This window comes from Babylonia areolata, chromosome 29 (assembly GCF_041734735.1).
Source record: "Babylonia areolata isolate BAREFJ2019XMU chromosome 29, ASM4173473v1, whole genome shotgun sequence".
NCBI classification, from domain to species: domain Eukaryota; kingdom Metazoa; phylum Mollusca; class Gastropoda; order Neogastropoda; family Buccinidae; genus Babylonia; species Babylonia areolata.
Genome location: NC_134904.1, coordinates 21,914,768 through 21,928,918, shown reverse-complemented (window position 1 = coordinate 21,928,918; position 14,151 = coordinate 21,914,768). Strand labels below are relative to the sequence as shown.

At 38.6% G+C, this 14,151-nt stretch overlaps 1 protein-coding gene across 1 annotated transcript; it reads left to right on the top strand.

Moving 5' to 3' along the window:
• Window positions 1-734: 734 nt before the first annotated feature.
• Window positions 735-13,071, top strand: LOC143274767 (T-complex protein 1 subunit zeta-like). Its single transcript, XM_076578690.1, has 13 exons — window positions 735-901; window positions 3,631-3,694; window positions 4,355-4,489; window positions 5,019-5,078; window positions 5,943-6,056; window positions 6,884-6,987; window positions 8,037-8,147; window positions 8,526-8,768; window positions 9,482-9,578; window positions 9,918-10,065; window positions 10,985-11,077; window positions 11,707-11,923; window positions 12,305-13,071. Exons 1-13 carry the CDS (start codon window positions 765-767, stop codon window positions 12,378-12,380), a joined length of 1,599 nt encoding a protein of 532 aa, XP_076434805.1. The 5' UTR covers window positions 735-764; the 3' UTR covers window positions 12,381-13,071.
• The last annotated feature ends 1,080 nt before the right edge of the window (window positions 13,072-14,151 follow it).

Here is a 14,151-nt window from a genome sequence, read left to right as displayed (position 1 = left end):
CCAAGCCATCTAAGAGCAGGCTGAGCTGTAGAACGAACAACAGCCTGAGCTACGACATTCCCTCCTGCACAACACTGTACAGGCAGATGGCATTCTTCCCAAGGACCATACCAGAATGGAACAAGCTGCCTCAGGAAGTTGTGACAGCCGAGTCACTGGACTGCTTCAAGTCCAGACTGGCCTCTCATCTCTAAAAGTGAATTCCCCCCCCTATTCCCCCCCTCCTCCTAACCACCCATACACCCCAAATCACCACCCCCCCCTCCCCCCGCTCACAGCTGATGCAGAGGCTTGGCATCATGTCAGTGCACGCTGAACGTACACTGGCTGGCCAGGTCGCAAAAAGAAAGGAGGAAGAAAAGAGAAAAAAAGAAAGAGAGAATTTTTTTTTTCCAATCCTCACAACAGCGCAATCCTCAGCAACCTCCCCAAACTACAACAGAACCATCAATAGAATGATGTTGGTTGTACAAAGGAAGAAGAAGAACAACAACTATAGATTTTTAAAAAAGATAAAAATAGAAAGAAAAAAAACGAAAAAGGAAAAAAGGTTCGACTGCGGGGTAATGTGTCGGGGGGGTCATTCTTTTGAATGCACTGTGTTTGTACCTTTATTGAAAAGGAATTTTCTGTGATACAAATTACTGCAGCTACAAATAACAGTTGCCAAGCACCAAGAGCAGTTAATCATTAAGTATGGGCTAGGGCCTACTGGAAATTACCTCCCGTGTGAGGTCACGTGTCTCACGCTCCTCATTTCCAGCATGTCGGCGATCAAAACGCTAAACCCTAAAGCAGAAGTTGCAAGGGCTTCTCAAGCCCTAGCTGTAAATATTGCGGCTGGCAAAGGTCTTCAGGATGTTCTACGATCGAATCTCGGTCCTAAGGGCACCATGAAAATGTAAGTAGCAGTCGATTTGAGACAAATCAGTCAACCACGTGTGAATGTTCTGGAAGTGTTCTTTCACCGGCTCGACGAGTTGTCTCTTGCTGCACTTCTGCTGTGAGTGAGTTCGGGCATGTTCTCTAGCCATCGACTAAACAAGGCTGTCGACTCAATTTTTTTTCATTGTTTTATTACCGTGCTAGGTAGTGCCCTGTTTTGGTCTTCTAAATTCTGGAACACTATATCAGTATATATGCGGTTCGTTGATGCACACCTCATTTACTTTTTAGTCTAAAAGTGAATGAGTCATTGACTGATTCTGTCAGTCATATCATGATCATGGTCATTCTTTTGTGAAATACAAAACATAAGACAATATGAATCACCAGAATGAAAATGACTGGATCTACTCTTTTGGCTTTTCCAGTGTAGCTAACACAGTAATAGATCTATAGTATGTAAATATGATATGAAATTTTATTCCATTCTACTGATTACTGAATCAAATAAGATCATATTATCAAACATTTTCTTTGAATTAGAAAATTATCTTTGAATCAATGCTTTTAAAATTTACAAAAATGTATTTATGGAAATAAAAAAAGGTAATTTATGCAGTCACTGTAGGGCACCGGACCTCTTAATATTCTAAGATTTTGTTTAACCCTCAAAGTGCTGGATATAATAAAACATACTTACAGAAATCATGCTTAAAACAAAGGGATAGTTTGCCTCCGCTGCCTGTGCTCTGATTTGGGGCATTTGTATGCTTATCAGTAAGAATAAATAGGTAAACCTGTACATTTTTGGAAAGTAGAGTGAATGAAGAATCAGATAAAAGTAAGAAAAAGGCTGTACCTTGTATGTAGTTGGAGATATTCCATAGGATATAATTAACAAATTTTGCACACTCGTTTTCCAAAAACGTCAACCACAATGTTTATAGGTATTTTCACATCTTTTACAGAGTCAAAATCTCAAAATTGGCATTAAACTGTGCAAAAAATGTTCTGGCTGCAGAATCATGATATGAATATAACTGAAACAATGAAATTATAAGCATTGTATTATTTGTTTGAGACACACCCACCGACGCCACGCACGCGCACATCTACAATACTTTATGCAATCACAGGCAAAAACAGAAATAAATGTTTTCTTTTAGCTCATGTTGCTTTCAAAAGCAGCAAGAATGCTTTAAATCAAAATAATTTCCAGTTTTCTAGCTTGATTTGGTCAAGAAATTGCAATAGACCCATGCCTAACCCACTTTACCACCCCTCCCCACCCCCATCACCCACTCCCCAGTTTTTGTGGCTGGAGACACAAAACTGAATGAACAACAAGCAAGCCAGCATGCCCAAGTGTCAAAATAACAAAGCCGTTTTCACCAGAATCCCTGTCAGCAAATGAATCGTCACTAGTGACAAGGTCACTCATTTCCTGAGCTTTGTCAACTTCAGTGTCACTCATTGTTTACAAAAAATACGAAGATCTGGACTTATAAACTCGGTCAAAGTTTGTGCAAACACAAGCAGGGAGGCAGTAACACCAGAACGAGGCAGTTTTACGAAGGCTGCGGAGTATAGCCATATGATGTCGGACCTTATGTAAACAGAGCCACTTCAGATCGTGGCTCATCGCGCTCTCCGGGTTAAAAAAAAAAAAAAAAATGCTTGTGGGACTGGGAATGAAGGGGGCTACAAAGTACAAGAAAAGAACTGATATCCATTTTTATCTCATATCCATATATCGACAGGCGCAATAGCCGAGTGGTTAAAGCGTTGGACTGTCAATCTGAGGGTCCCGGGTTCGAATCACGGTGACGGTGCCTGGTGGGTAAAGGGTGGAGATTTTTACGATCTCCCGGGTCAACATATATGCAGACCTGCAAGTGCCTGAACCCCCTTCGTGTGTATACGGCAAGCAGAAGATCAGATATGCACGTTAAAGAGCCTGTAATCCATGTCAGCGTTCGGTGGGTTATGGAAACAAGAACATACCCAGCATGCACACCCCCGAAAACAGAGTATGGCTGCCTACATGGCGGGGTAAAAATGGTCATACACGTAAAAGCCCACTCGTGTGCATACGAGTGAACGCAGAAGAAGAAGAAAATATCCATATATCCATTGCTGCTTACATCAATTTACAATTAGTGAATTACATTACCGACATCTTTGAGTGTCAGTGTGTATTGTTAATGTATTGTTATGTATTACTATTACTGTTGTATTAATAATTTATTAAATAGATTATTCCACCTATAGAATAGACCAAAGTAATATTAATGGGATATTTGACCTGTTCTTCAGTTGATATTTAAAATCAGTATTAATATCAGTACAACTACAAGTCATTTTACTTTCTGCCAGACTTTGACCAGTATGAAACCTCTATACATCAGGCCAGCTGACTGGCCCTTGCATTACTATGACTAGTTATGTAGTGTCAGCATTCATGTTCTTGAAATATGACATAATAGTTAATACACACTTGTACACACACACACACACACACACACACACATTTCCTCCCCACAGACACCAAAAACTGAACCCAATAATAATGGCGTGATACTTGATAGACTTCATGTAAATTGACAATAGATAATTGAAATCAAAAACATAAATCAGATATCAGAATAGGTTATAGTGTTATATGATAATTATAGAACTATACTTCATTGAAGACTTGTAGTTGTAATCATGTAATCAGAGGATTTTTGTTCACATATTTTTCAGGTTGGTGTCTGGAGCTGGGGACATCAAGCTGACAAAAGATGGAAATGTTCTCTTGCATGAGATGGTAAGAGATGATAAATTAGTTGGCTGAACAGTTTGGGTAAGGAACTGATGGTTATGAGAATGCTTCTCCTGTAACTAATATTTGTCTTCTGAGTTGTATCGTGTTCTGTCTGAACAAATTTGTATGGAAACTTTTCAGGTTATAACAAATATTATTTATTAATTTGTTATCAGTCAGGAGGAAACTTTAAAGTAACAATCTTTTTTTTCCATGGACAATTATTTTTGACAAGTAAACTCACTCTTAAACATGCATGAACACACACACACACACGCATGCATGCACATATGCACTCTCTCTCTTTCTCTCTCACTCACTCACTCACTCACTCTTCATTGATTTTTAAAATTTGATATTCATAGAGATCTACTCACTCTTCTCATTCACAGTGCATGTGTTAAAACCACCAATCTGCTTGTTAACATAAGAGCTTATCGGATATCCATTCACAGGAAACCAGCATCAGTGTTCCACAGATGAGGAAAACATGATTGTTCATCACATTAAATTTGTGAAAATATGTTTGTCATACACATTTGTTAGAAGAACAGGAACAAACAATAACAACCACAAAAAAGCAGAGCTGGATTTTAAAGCGTGAGGCTATTTCATTGTGTAAATTTATTTGAATTTCATTGGCTCTACCATTGTCTTTGCCAGCAAATTCAACACCCGACAGCCTCCTTGATAGCTCGTGTAGCCACAGCACAGGACGACATCACTGGTGATGGAACCACATCCAACGTGCTGATCATTGGAGAACTGCTGAAGCAAGCTGACCTGTACATAGCTGAGGTAATGATACAGGAAGGTCAGAGTGGTATACTTTACATGCTGTCCCTCACATGATCTTTTATAAAATTTGGGTTTTTTTTTTTTTAATCTAGGTGTCACTTGTAATTTCCAGAGAAAAGATTTATAAGCAAATATGTTTTTTTCCAATAAAATTTGGATAAAGATGATTATAAGATCTGTTTGCATGGTTGCAAGACTTATCAGTTAAGCTCTTTTTTCCTATTCAATTTCATCTCTCCATTACTTCCATTTAATTATTTATATATATTCCCATGCATTTGTTTTTCTCTTTTGTCAAACAGCCTGGGTTTGTAGTTCTGTTTTACATGAAAGAAAGTAATTTTCAGTTACAGTATGGTCCTAAAACACAAAGTGATTTTTAATTTGTTTTAAACGGGTTTGGTCATGGTTATGGTATGTTCGTCGTCGTACTAAAAAACCTTTATAGACTGTTAATATTAACTTCAACTAGTGACAGAACAGCATGTTTAATACAGCTTAACAATATTTTTCTGCCGTGTGTTTTCAGGGTCTGCATCCTCGGCTCATCACGGAAGGCTTTGAGATGGCAAGAAACAAGGCTCTGGAGGTGATTTTGTTGATTTTCTTTCATCTTTCAGAAAGTTTGATGCCTTGGATAGCTTGGTTTTATCAGGTTCAGTACCTCAAGGAAGTGTCACTGTGTATGCTACACCACATCTGCCAGGCAGACGCCTGACTCCCAGCATGCGAGTCAGGCGTTATGCATTGATATATATTTTTTAAATAATTGTGTAGGTATCAGCAGAGTGGACTTCTACAGAATTTTGCCAGAGGACAACTCTTCTGTTGCCATGGGTTCTTTTTCAGTGCATCAAGTGTGTGCTGCACATGGGACCTTGCTTTATCATCTTATCCGAATGACTAGACACTCAGTTTGATTTTCCAGTTGAACTTGGGAGAAAGAGCTAGACTGGGATTAGAACCAAGACCCTCACAGACACTGCATGGTCAGAAAAGCATCTTGACCATTCTGCCACCTTCCTCCTGTTATGTACAACTGCTTAATGACATATTAACCTAAATATCAGAGCCCCGGGTACCTTATTTCCTGTCATGCATTATCTGTTGATTAGTGTATTTGATGTATGTGCCAAACTGAACTTGGTTTGATTAGAACACAAAACCATAATTAAAGTATGAGATCTTGTGATAGGTGCCATTCATTTGTTGGGGGTGGGGGTGTGAACAACATTCGAGTAAAACCTGCTTGATGGAACTTGTGCACGAATTTGGTATTTTGTTAGTAATTTTGTGCACCAGTATCTGCTATAAAAAAAAGAAAAAAAAAGAGAAACAGAAGTATGAGTGATTATCTGCTTTAAAAAAGGTATGGAAGAGAAAGAAGTGGGATTAAACTACCTGCTGTCAGCATTTTATTAACAGTGCGGGGTGTGGTTGTGGTGGGTGACAGGTGCTGGAGGCTGTGAAGGTGAAGAAGGAGATGAACCGTGAAACACTGCTGCAGGTGGCTCGCACTTCCCTGCGCACCAAGGTGCACCGTGACCTGGCTGATCTGCTCACCGAGGTCTGTTTTTTTTGTTTTTTGTTTTTGTTTTTGATTTTGATTTTTTTATTTTATTATTTTATTTTTTTGATGCCCCAGAATTTGATACTTTTTTTTTTTCTGTATTCAAGTGATGAAAAATTATGATGGGGGTGTTGACATGCTGCTACGCAAGTCAATTTAGTTTGGGACAAATTGACACGGTTGTACTGTTTTTTTTTGTTGTTGTTTTTTTTCTTTCGCTGCCTCATCATCCGCACTGTTTCAATGACATTACTCCCACACCCTTCATTCGGAGTCCCCCATACACAGCCTCACGTGAGTTTCGCCTGTCTCAGTCTCAGCATCAGCAGTCCGCAAGGAACTATTGATGTTTGACCACCAGGAGGCCACACACCAGAGGAGACATTGCACTGCTGCTGAGTCTTTTCTGTGGTGTTGATGGTGCCTGTTCTGACATACCTGGGATGCTGTCTACTAAAATCTCTACTTAAGCAGTGATCACTTAGTCGCAGAGACAGACTGAGTGAACATCTAACCTGCCAATCACTATCAGAGTGAGAGACCACTGACACATCCCTCCAATGACAGTCTCCCATGAATGTGTCGACATTTAAGATCTTGACAGGAATCGCCCCAAGCACAGAAGTGGATGGTGATTAAAACTCAGGAGATGATCTGTTTTGACTCACTCCATATTAATTTACTGTGTTGAATTAAGGCATTGCATCTTTGTTCTTCTTCTCTTTTATCAAGATGAAACTGTTATCCATGATAGGTTTGGCTGTTATTTATTGTAAGATAGGTGAATACCATGATGTAAAGGGCTTTGTGGTGGGTGTGTTCAGCACGTGGTGGATGCTGTGCTGGCCATCCAGCGGCCAGACGAGCCCATTGACCTGCACATGGTGGAGCTGATGGAAATGCAGCACAAGACCGACATGGACAGCACGTGAGTCCTGGGGATATTAGTTATCTCTGGTTTGCTTCGTACTGAGGTCCTCTGTGTGTGTGATTGAAAGTGATGTCTGGAGAGATGTACAAATGTCTTGGTTTAGTTTATTTATGTACATCTTACTTAGTGATGTCTGGAGATACGTACGGATGTCTTGGTTTATTTAAATACATCATTATCATCATCTGTACCTCAACATGAGAGTTGCGAGTCAGAAAAATCTTTCTTTGTACATTATTTCAATAACCCAATCCATTGCTACTACTCTGACCTTCATGCAGTGTATATCTGAAGACATGATTGAACACAAACACCCTTTTTTGGTAATGCTTGCACATAACTTACTCCAGTCCTAAATTCTATATCAAGCCAATCATTTCTCTCTTTATTAGACTGCCCAAGTTGTGGATTCTTTAAAAAATATATATAAAAAAGGGATCCATAAGTGAAAGGGTGTTTGTGTTCAATCATGTCTTCAGATATACACTGCATGAAGGTCAGAGTAGTAGCAATGGATTTGCTGCAGGCTTTCACATCACTGAACTGATTATTTAATGAAATTAATGACTGAATGGTATCAGAGCTTGTACATAATTATTCAGGGTTTTTATACAGAGTTGTTGAAATCTGTAAAAACGAGAGAACCATTTCCAGGGCTGGAAAAGTCAAGGAAAAATATGTTTTACCCTTTTGAAAAGTCTTGGAATGTGATAAAAAAAAATCTCTTTGACCAGTACCATTCAGCAAAGAGCTTAAAGCAAAAAACAAAAACAACATAAAATTTAAAAAATTCAAAAAATTGAACATCATTACCAGGGTTTCCTCCAGGTTTCTATCAGTCTCTTTCATCAGCAGTGTAGCAGACAGAATTTTGATTCACTTTTGCTTTGTCATTTTGTTTGGTATTGAAAATTTTAAATCAAGTCTGGAAAAGGTCCGGAAAAAGTATGAAATTTTGCTTGGTCATATCTTTGGGAAGCCAGCAAAAGGTTGTTGATCAGATAAGGAGATGTGAATAAGGTGAAGGTGACCTGTGTGACTGACAGGTTGGTGCGAGGGTTGGTGATGGATCACGGAGCTCGCCACCCTGACATGAAAAAGCACACCAAGGATGCCTTCATTCTCACCTGTAACGTCTCCTTGGAGTATGAGAAAACGTAGGTATATCTGTTTGCCTTGGTGTTCTGTTGTGTGATTTTTTCGGATTCTGTGTCAAATGTTAACTCTTTCACATTTTGGATTTGTATCAACTCCATCATGTCATTATGTGTGTGTTGTATGTGCGTGAGGCAGAGATGAGAGAAGGAAAAGGTAAGAGAATGATTTGACTATAAAAAGATAGGGATTAGATATATGGAGAAGGCATTTGTTAAAGCAAGATAAAGGATTTGATATCTTGAAATATTCATGTGTATATTTGGAAATGGTGATGTAAGATTGTTTTCATATTTTTTTTGTGGAAAAGCTGATTCCTTGCCTATCTCAGAATATCTGCACACACAGTAAAGTACAATTTTTCACTGTTTCTCTTGCAGGGAGGTCAACTCTGGATTTTTCTACAAGAGTGCCCAGGAGAGGGAAAAACTTGTGGAGGCTGAACGAAACTTCATCGATGAGCGTGTGCGCAAAATCATTGAGCTGAAGAAGAAAGTGTGTGAAGGGAACGACCGTGGGTTTGTGGTGATCAACCAGAAGGGAATCGACCCCTTCTCCCTGGACATGATGGCTAAAGAGGGCATTGTGGCTCTCCGTCGGGCCAAGAGGCGTAACATGGAGAGGTCAGTGTCCCTGCTGGTTCTCTGGCTGGGGGCTTGAGTGGATATGTCAACCTATATTATTCTTTTGTTTATATTGTTCATTTTAGAATGTTATTGATGAGTGTGGTGGCTGAATGTTCAGAGCGCTGGATTCTTGTCTGAGTTCCTGAGTTTGATCACACAATGCATCCAGCGGGTTAAGTATGGGTTAAGATTTTTCTTATATCTCAGGTCAGCAGATGTGCAGACCTGCTTGTGCCTGATTCCCCTTGATGGGTATACACATGCAGAAGATAAATGCGCACATTGAAGTTCCAATAATCCGTGTCAGCATTTGGCGGTTTATGGAAGCAAGAACATACCCAGCATGCACACCCATGAAAACAGTATGGTTGCCTTCATGATAGGGTAAAAACTGTTATACACATTAAAGCCCACTCATGCATATGAGTTAATGTGTGATTTGCAGCCCACAAATGCATAAGAAGAAGGTTGAGTTGTGCAGGTAGCATGGAATGAGTGGTATACACTTCAGATTTTTGTCTTGTCTCTATGATTTTTGTCTTGTCTTTATGATTTTTGTCTTGTCTCTATGATTTTTGTCTTGTCTTTATCACTGATGTATATGATGCATGCACGCACACAGGGAAAAATAGAAATGTGAAAGTGGGCCACTTGTTTCTGCTTGAAATGATGAAAAGAAGAAGGGGAATTGATGGTGATACCTTGTGCAGACTGACTCTGGCTTGTGGGGGGATGGCTGTCAACTCTGTGGATGACCTGACCCCTGAGGCCCTGGGAGAGGCTGGCCTGGTCTTTGAGAGTGTACTGGTGAGTCCTTCATTAAATGTTCATGTCATGGAAGGAGCATCATGGGGTGTGCTTGTCTCTTGTTGGGAACATGTTTCAGAAATATTTCTTGTGTGAATTAACCAGGCCTCCTAGAGGTTGAGTGGCCAGAGGTTTTCAGTTTTCAGACATACAAGTTAGACTGTGTGGTCTTTATGGGTGTCCAAAAAGATGTTAATTCGGATGTAAATTCTGAATATTATCATGTCGTGTGTTTTTGTTTTGTGTTTTTTAAAACTATGCATGTTATAAAATCAGGTTGTCGGAATAAGGTATCTTGCTCTGCCATTAGCTTACCAGTATGTTTGCTTGATTCCTCAGGGCGAGAACAAGTATACGTTTGTGGAGGAATGTAAAAATCCCCGTTCCGTCACCATCCTGGTCAAAGGCCCCAACTCTCATACCATAACCCAGATCAAGGATGCCATTCGTGATGGCCTGAGAGCTGTCAAGAACGCCATTGAAGATGGTAAGATCAGGTTCTCACAATCATGGAGAAATAGGAAGAACATTTCCAAGGATAGATAAGTTATCAAAATAAATGATTTGCCCTGCAAGGTCTGGAAAATTCTTGGAATTTTCATGATACTTTTCACCACTTGTGCAAAAAAATAAGACAAAAACGAAGCAAACAAATGAACAACAACAACAGCAACAAAAATCCAACAACGACCAGCAACAACAAAAAGCCCCCACAAAACAAAGGCTTTCCATGTTATGAAAATTAAATTATTGTCAAGTTCTCTGTGAGATTTGTTTTTGCAAGTGTTTGAACACCCCATACTCCCCTCTCTTTCTCTCACCTCTCACTCTGTGTGGTAATTCTGTTGTGAATTTGTTTGTGTATGCTTTTGTGATTGCATATGACCATGTTTTAGGGTCTTGGAAACTGCAAAGCAGGATTCCGGAGAAAGTGGAAATTTTGTTTGCTTTGTGGTAGACCTGTAAGACACAGGTTTGATTTGTGAAATTGCGCTAGTTCTCATTAACATTATCATTTGGAGTGTATGTTTTGGTTCAGTTAACTCAAAGGATGTGTTTAAACCAATAGGACTTACAGTTGATTCAACCCATTTGATTTTAATTAGACATATTTTTGTTTTCGTCAACTGAATAATTGCATTCAGTCCTCTCACAAGCACATAGATACCACACTCAGTAATTTAATCAACTTTTTCAAGATAAAATAATGTTTTCACTGAAAATTTGTTATTTGATGTTTTTTTTTCTTGTTTTTTTTTCTAAGGTTTGCTCATGAAAAGATTACTGATGGATGATAATTACAAATCTTCTAGTCAGGTAAAACAGCAGATGGGACAGAAGTTTATATCCTGCACCAAATTTTCCTTCCTTGTGTGTTTAGCTTTGAACTGTTTGTCCCCCACCAGGTTGTGTGCTGCCTGGGGCTGGAGCCTTTGAGATCGCAGCTTACCAGGAGCTGATGAAGTACAAAGACCAGGTCAAGGGACGGGCCAGACTGGGTCAGTAGGTCACTGCCTGCCAATCACATCTCTTTTATTTATCTCATGTATTGATTTATTTTGATTACTATTTTACTTATTTATTTATTTATTTTTATAAATCTGAATGTTGTTTACTCTCCACCCTTTTAGTTCCATCCCTGTCAGGTAATCTTTTATTTTGTTGTCAGTCTTCTTCCTTCGTTCTTTTAGCTCCTCCATTTTCATGTATTCTTCCTTTTTCCATTACTTTGTTTGAAAGTAATGAAATACACCACATTAAGAACTATTAAAAGAAAAGATTAGACTTAATTCTTGTCAATTTGTTTACTTGTTTTACAGCACAGATTTATTTTATTTATATTTGTGGGTTTTTTTGTGTGTGTGTGTTTGCTTTTTTATTGTTCAGATGAGGTGGAATATTTTTAGAAGCTTGCGGTTTTTCATAACCATTTTGAGATTAAAACCCTAAATTTTTCTTTGTATTATTTTAGACTAAAATTCTGAAACTTTTTTTCTTATTATTAGATTGAACTCCTGAAACCTTGTTATTATCATCAGTTAAAGTCTTGAAACATTTCAGCGTGTAATGAATCGAATCAAACCATGAAACATTTCTCAGTACTTTTTGCTGAAACTTTTCTCCACAGGTGTGCAAGCGTTTGCAGAAGCACTGCTGATCATTGTCAAAGTGCTGGCCCAGAACTCGGGCCTGGACCCCCAGGAAGCCATCGTGAAGCTCCAGCAGGAGTACTCAGGCACCCAGGGGGCTGTGGGCCTCAACATCAAGTCAGGAGAGGCTCTGGACCCCATGGATGATGGCATCGTGGACAATTACCGCGTCAAACGTCAGCTGCTGCACTCCAGGTATGTGGTGGGGGGTGCGGGTGTATGTGTGTGTGTGTGTGTGTGTGTGTGTGTGTTTGCACTTGGTTCTTCTTGTCAGATAAAAATCAGAGTATCTTGTTCAGATCTAGCCTGAATGTTCCTGACATTTCAGAAACTGTTTTGGAATGTGTACAGAAGCTTGAGAATGAGTGTGCCTTGTTTATTTTCATGACTGCAAATCTACATTGGACTGGTATATATGTATTGTGTATGGTTATCATTCTTTTAAAGCTTGTATTTGATTCATGCATTGCTTGTGTGTGCACACTTATGTGTATATGTTTTGAGCTTGCATTTCCTTATCCAATCATTCTTATTACAAACACTGAGTTAGTGGTATGCCTGATTTGTATGTTTCAGTACTGTCATCGCGTCCAACCTTCTACTGGTGGATGAAATCATGAGAGCTGGAATGTCCTCCCTCAAGGGTGACTAACATGGACCATAGACTTCATTTGTGTTCTGCCCAGTCGTGTGAATGATGTTTTCTTTTATCAGCCTCAGATCAATGTCAGTGTTTTTCTCATTGTTTTCATTTCTGAATGCTTTAGTATTGGTTTGTGTTGATGACTGGTTATTGATATTTTTTTCTCTCTTTATACTGCATCATTGTGATGATTCTTTGGCATGTCTCTTTCAGTTAAGAAACAACAGTCAGGAAACCATGCTGAGCCCCAAATCGAGTATTTAACAAAATGTCAAAACTGTTAAGACCAAATTCAGTCTTATTCGGTTGTTGTTAATAAGTAACCTATTTAGTCTGGGAAAAAAAAGACAAAGACAGTCTAGCTTATTTAGTCTAGGAAAAAAAGACAAAGACAGTATAACTTATTTACTCTACGAAAAAAAGACAAAGACAGTCTAACTAATTTAGTCTAGGAAAAAAAGACAAAGACAGTCTAACTTACTCAGTTTTTGGAAAAAGGCAAAGATAGTCTTTTGGTTTTTTGCTTTAAACAGTAATGATAATAAAACACTATTTGTGAGAATATGAATGAGAAACCTTTTGAACTCTGTTGCATGCATGTGTGATTTCTCTTTCTGTTTTACCTTTTAAAGTGTTTATTGCCATGTTTTTTTTTTTTAAACCCATGTCATGTTTCCACTGAATTAAATTGTGTCAGTAACTTGGTGTGTTCAGTGCTCATTGTTGTGGAAAGGAAAATTGGTGTATTGTTTTTTTTACTTGTACTGTAGGGGTAAAGTCAGATCACAGTGTCAATTTACATATACTCAGGAGCCATGCACATTACTGTTTAACCTGTTCAGTGCCAGAGAATTTTGTTAACAAAGAAAAAAAAAGTGTTTTCACCTTTGAGTGAAGGGGTAATAAATTAAAAAATTTCCTTTTAGTGCAAAATCCTAGATTATACACATGAGGAAAGTAAATGTTTTGGTAAAGGAAAATGATTAACGATTTTAAATATTGGCTTTTTCCCCCAGTTATGTTGATTGCAAATCAGGCATTTCAGATTGTAAATAATAATTTTGCGTAGCCAAAAAAAAAAAAAAAAAAAAAAAATCCACCTCATCAGAATGCCATCCAAAATAAAAACATGAAAATACAGTTGGGGAGACATACTTGTTAGTTCATACCTGTAGATGAAAATAAAATATGTTGCCGTAAAGGTTTATGATAACCAGCACAACTCTTGCACACATGTAAGTGAATGACTGTCCTGACAATGACAAACGTGGGTTCAGTTAAAATAAAAGGTCAATCATATAATATGTTAAAAAATTGAGCATCAAGGTTTGTGACACCAAGAGTAAACTCTTGTAGCTCTCGGTTCAGGTTGGAACATCTTTCTGAGCTTCTGCATTAGTACTCTCCATCTCACCAGCTCCGGTCATCAGGTGATGACCGTCTCTTAGAAATTCCCTCCTACAGAACCAGATCGTATGGAAAATGCACTTTCTCTTTCCAGGTCTTCCGCATGGAACTCACTCCCATTTCCTGTCCGTCATGCTGTTTCTTGCTCTTCTTTTAAAACCTCTTTGAAAACTAATTTATTTCCAGCCATCCAAATCAGTAATCTTGTATTCTCATATGTTTTAATCAAGTTAATTTTTTACTTCTATTGTTGTTACTATTTTTAACGTACACATGTTCATATGCCTTGAATGATCGGGATGTGCGTGCGCGCGTCTTCATCTTGTGTGGAGTGGGTGTGGGTTTGTGGGATGGAGTTGGAACGGGATGATCT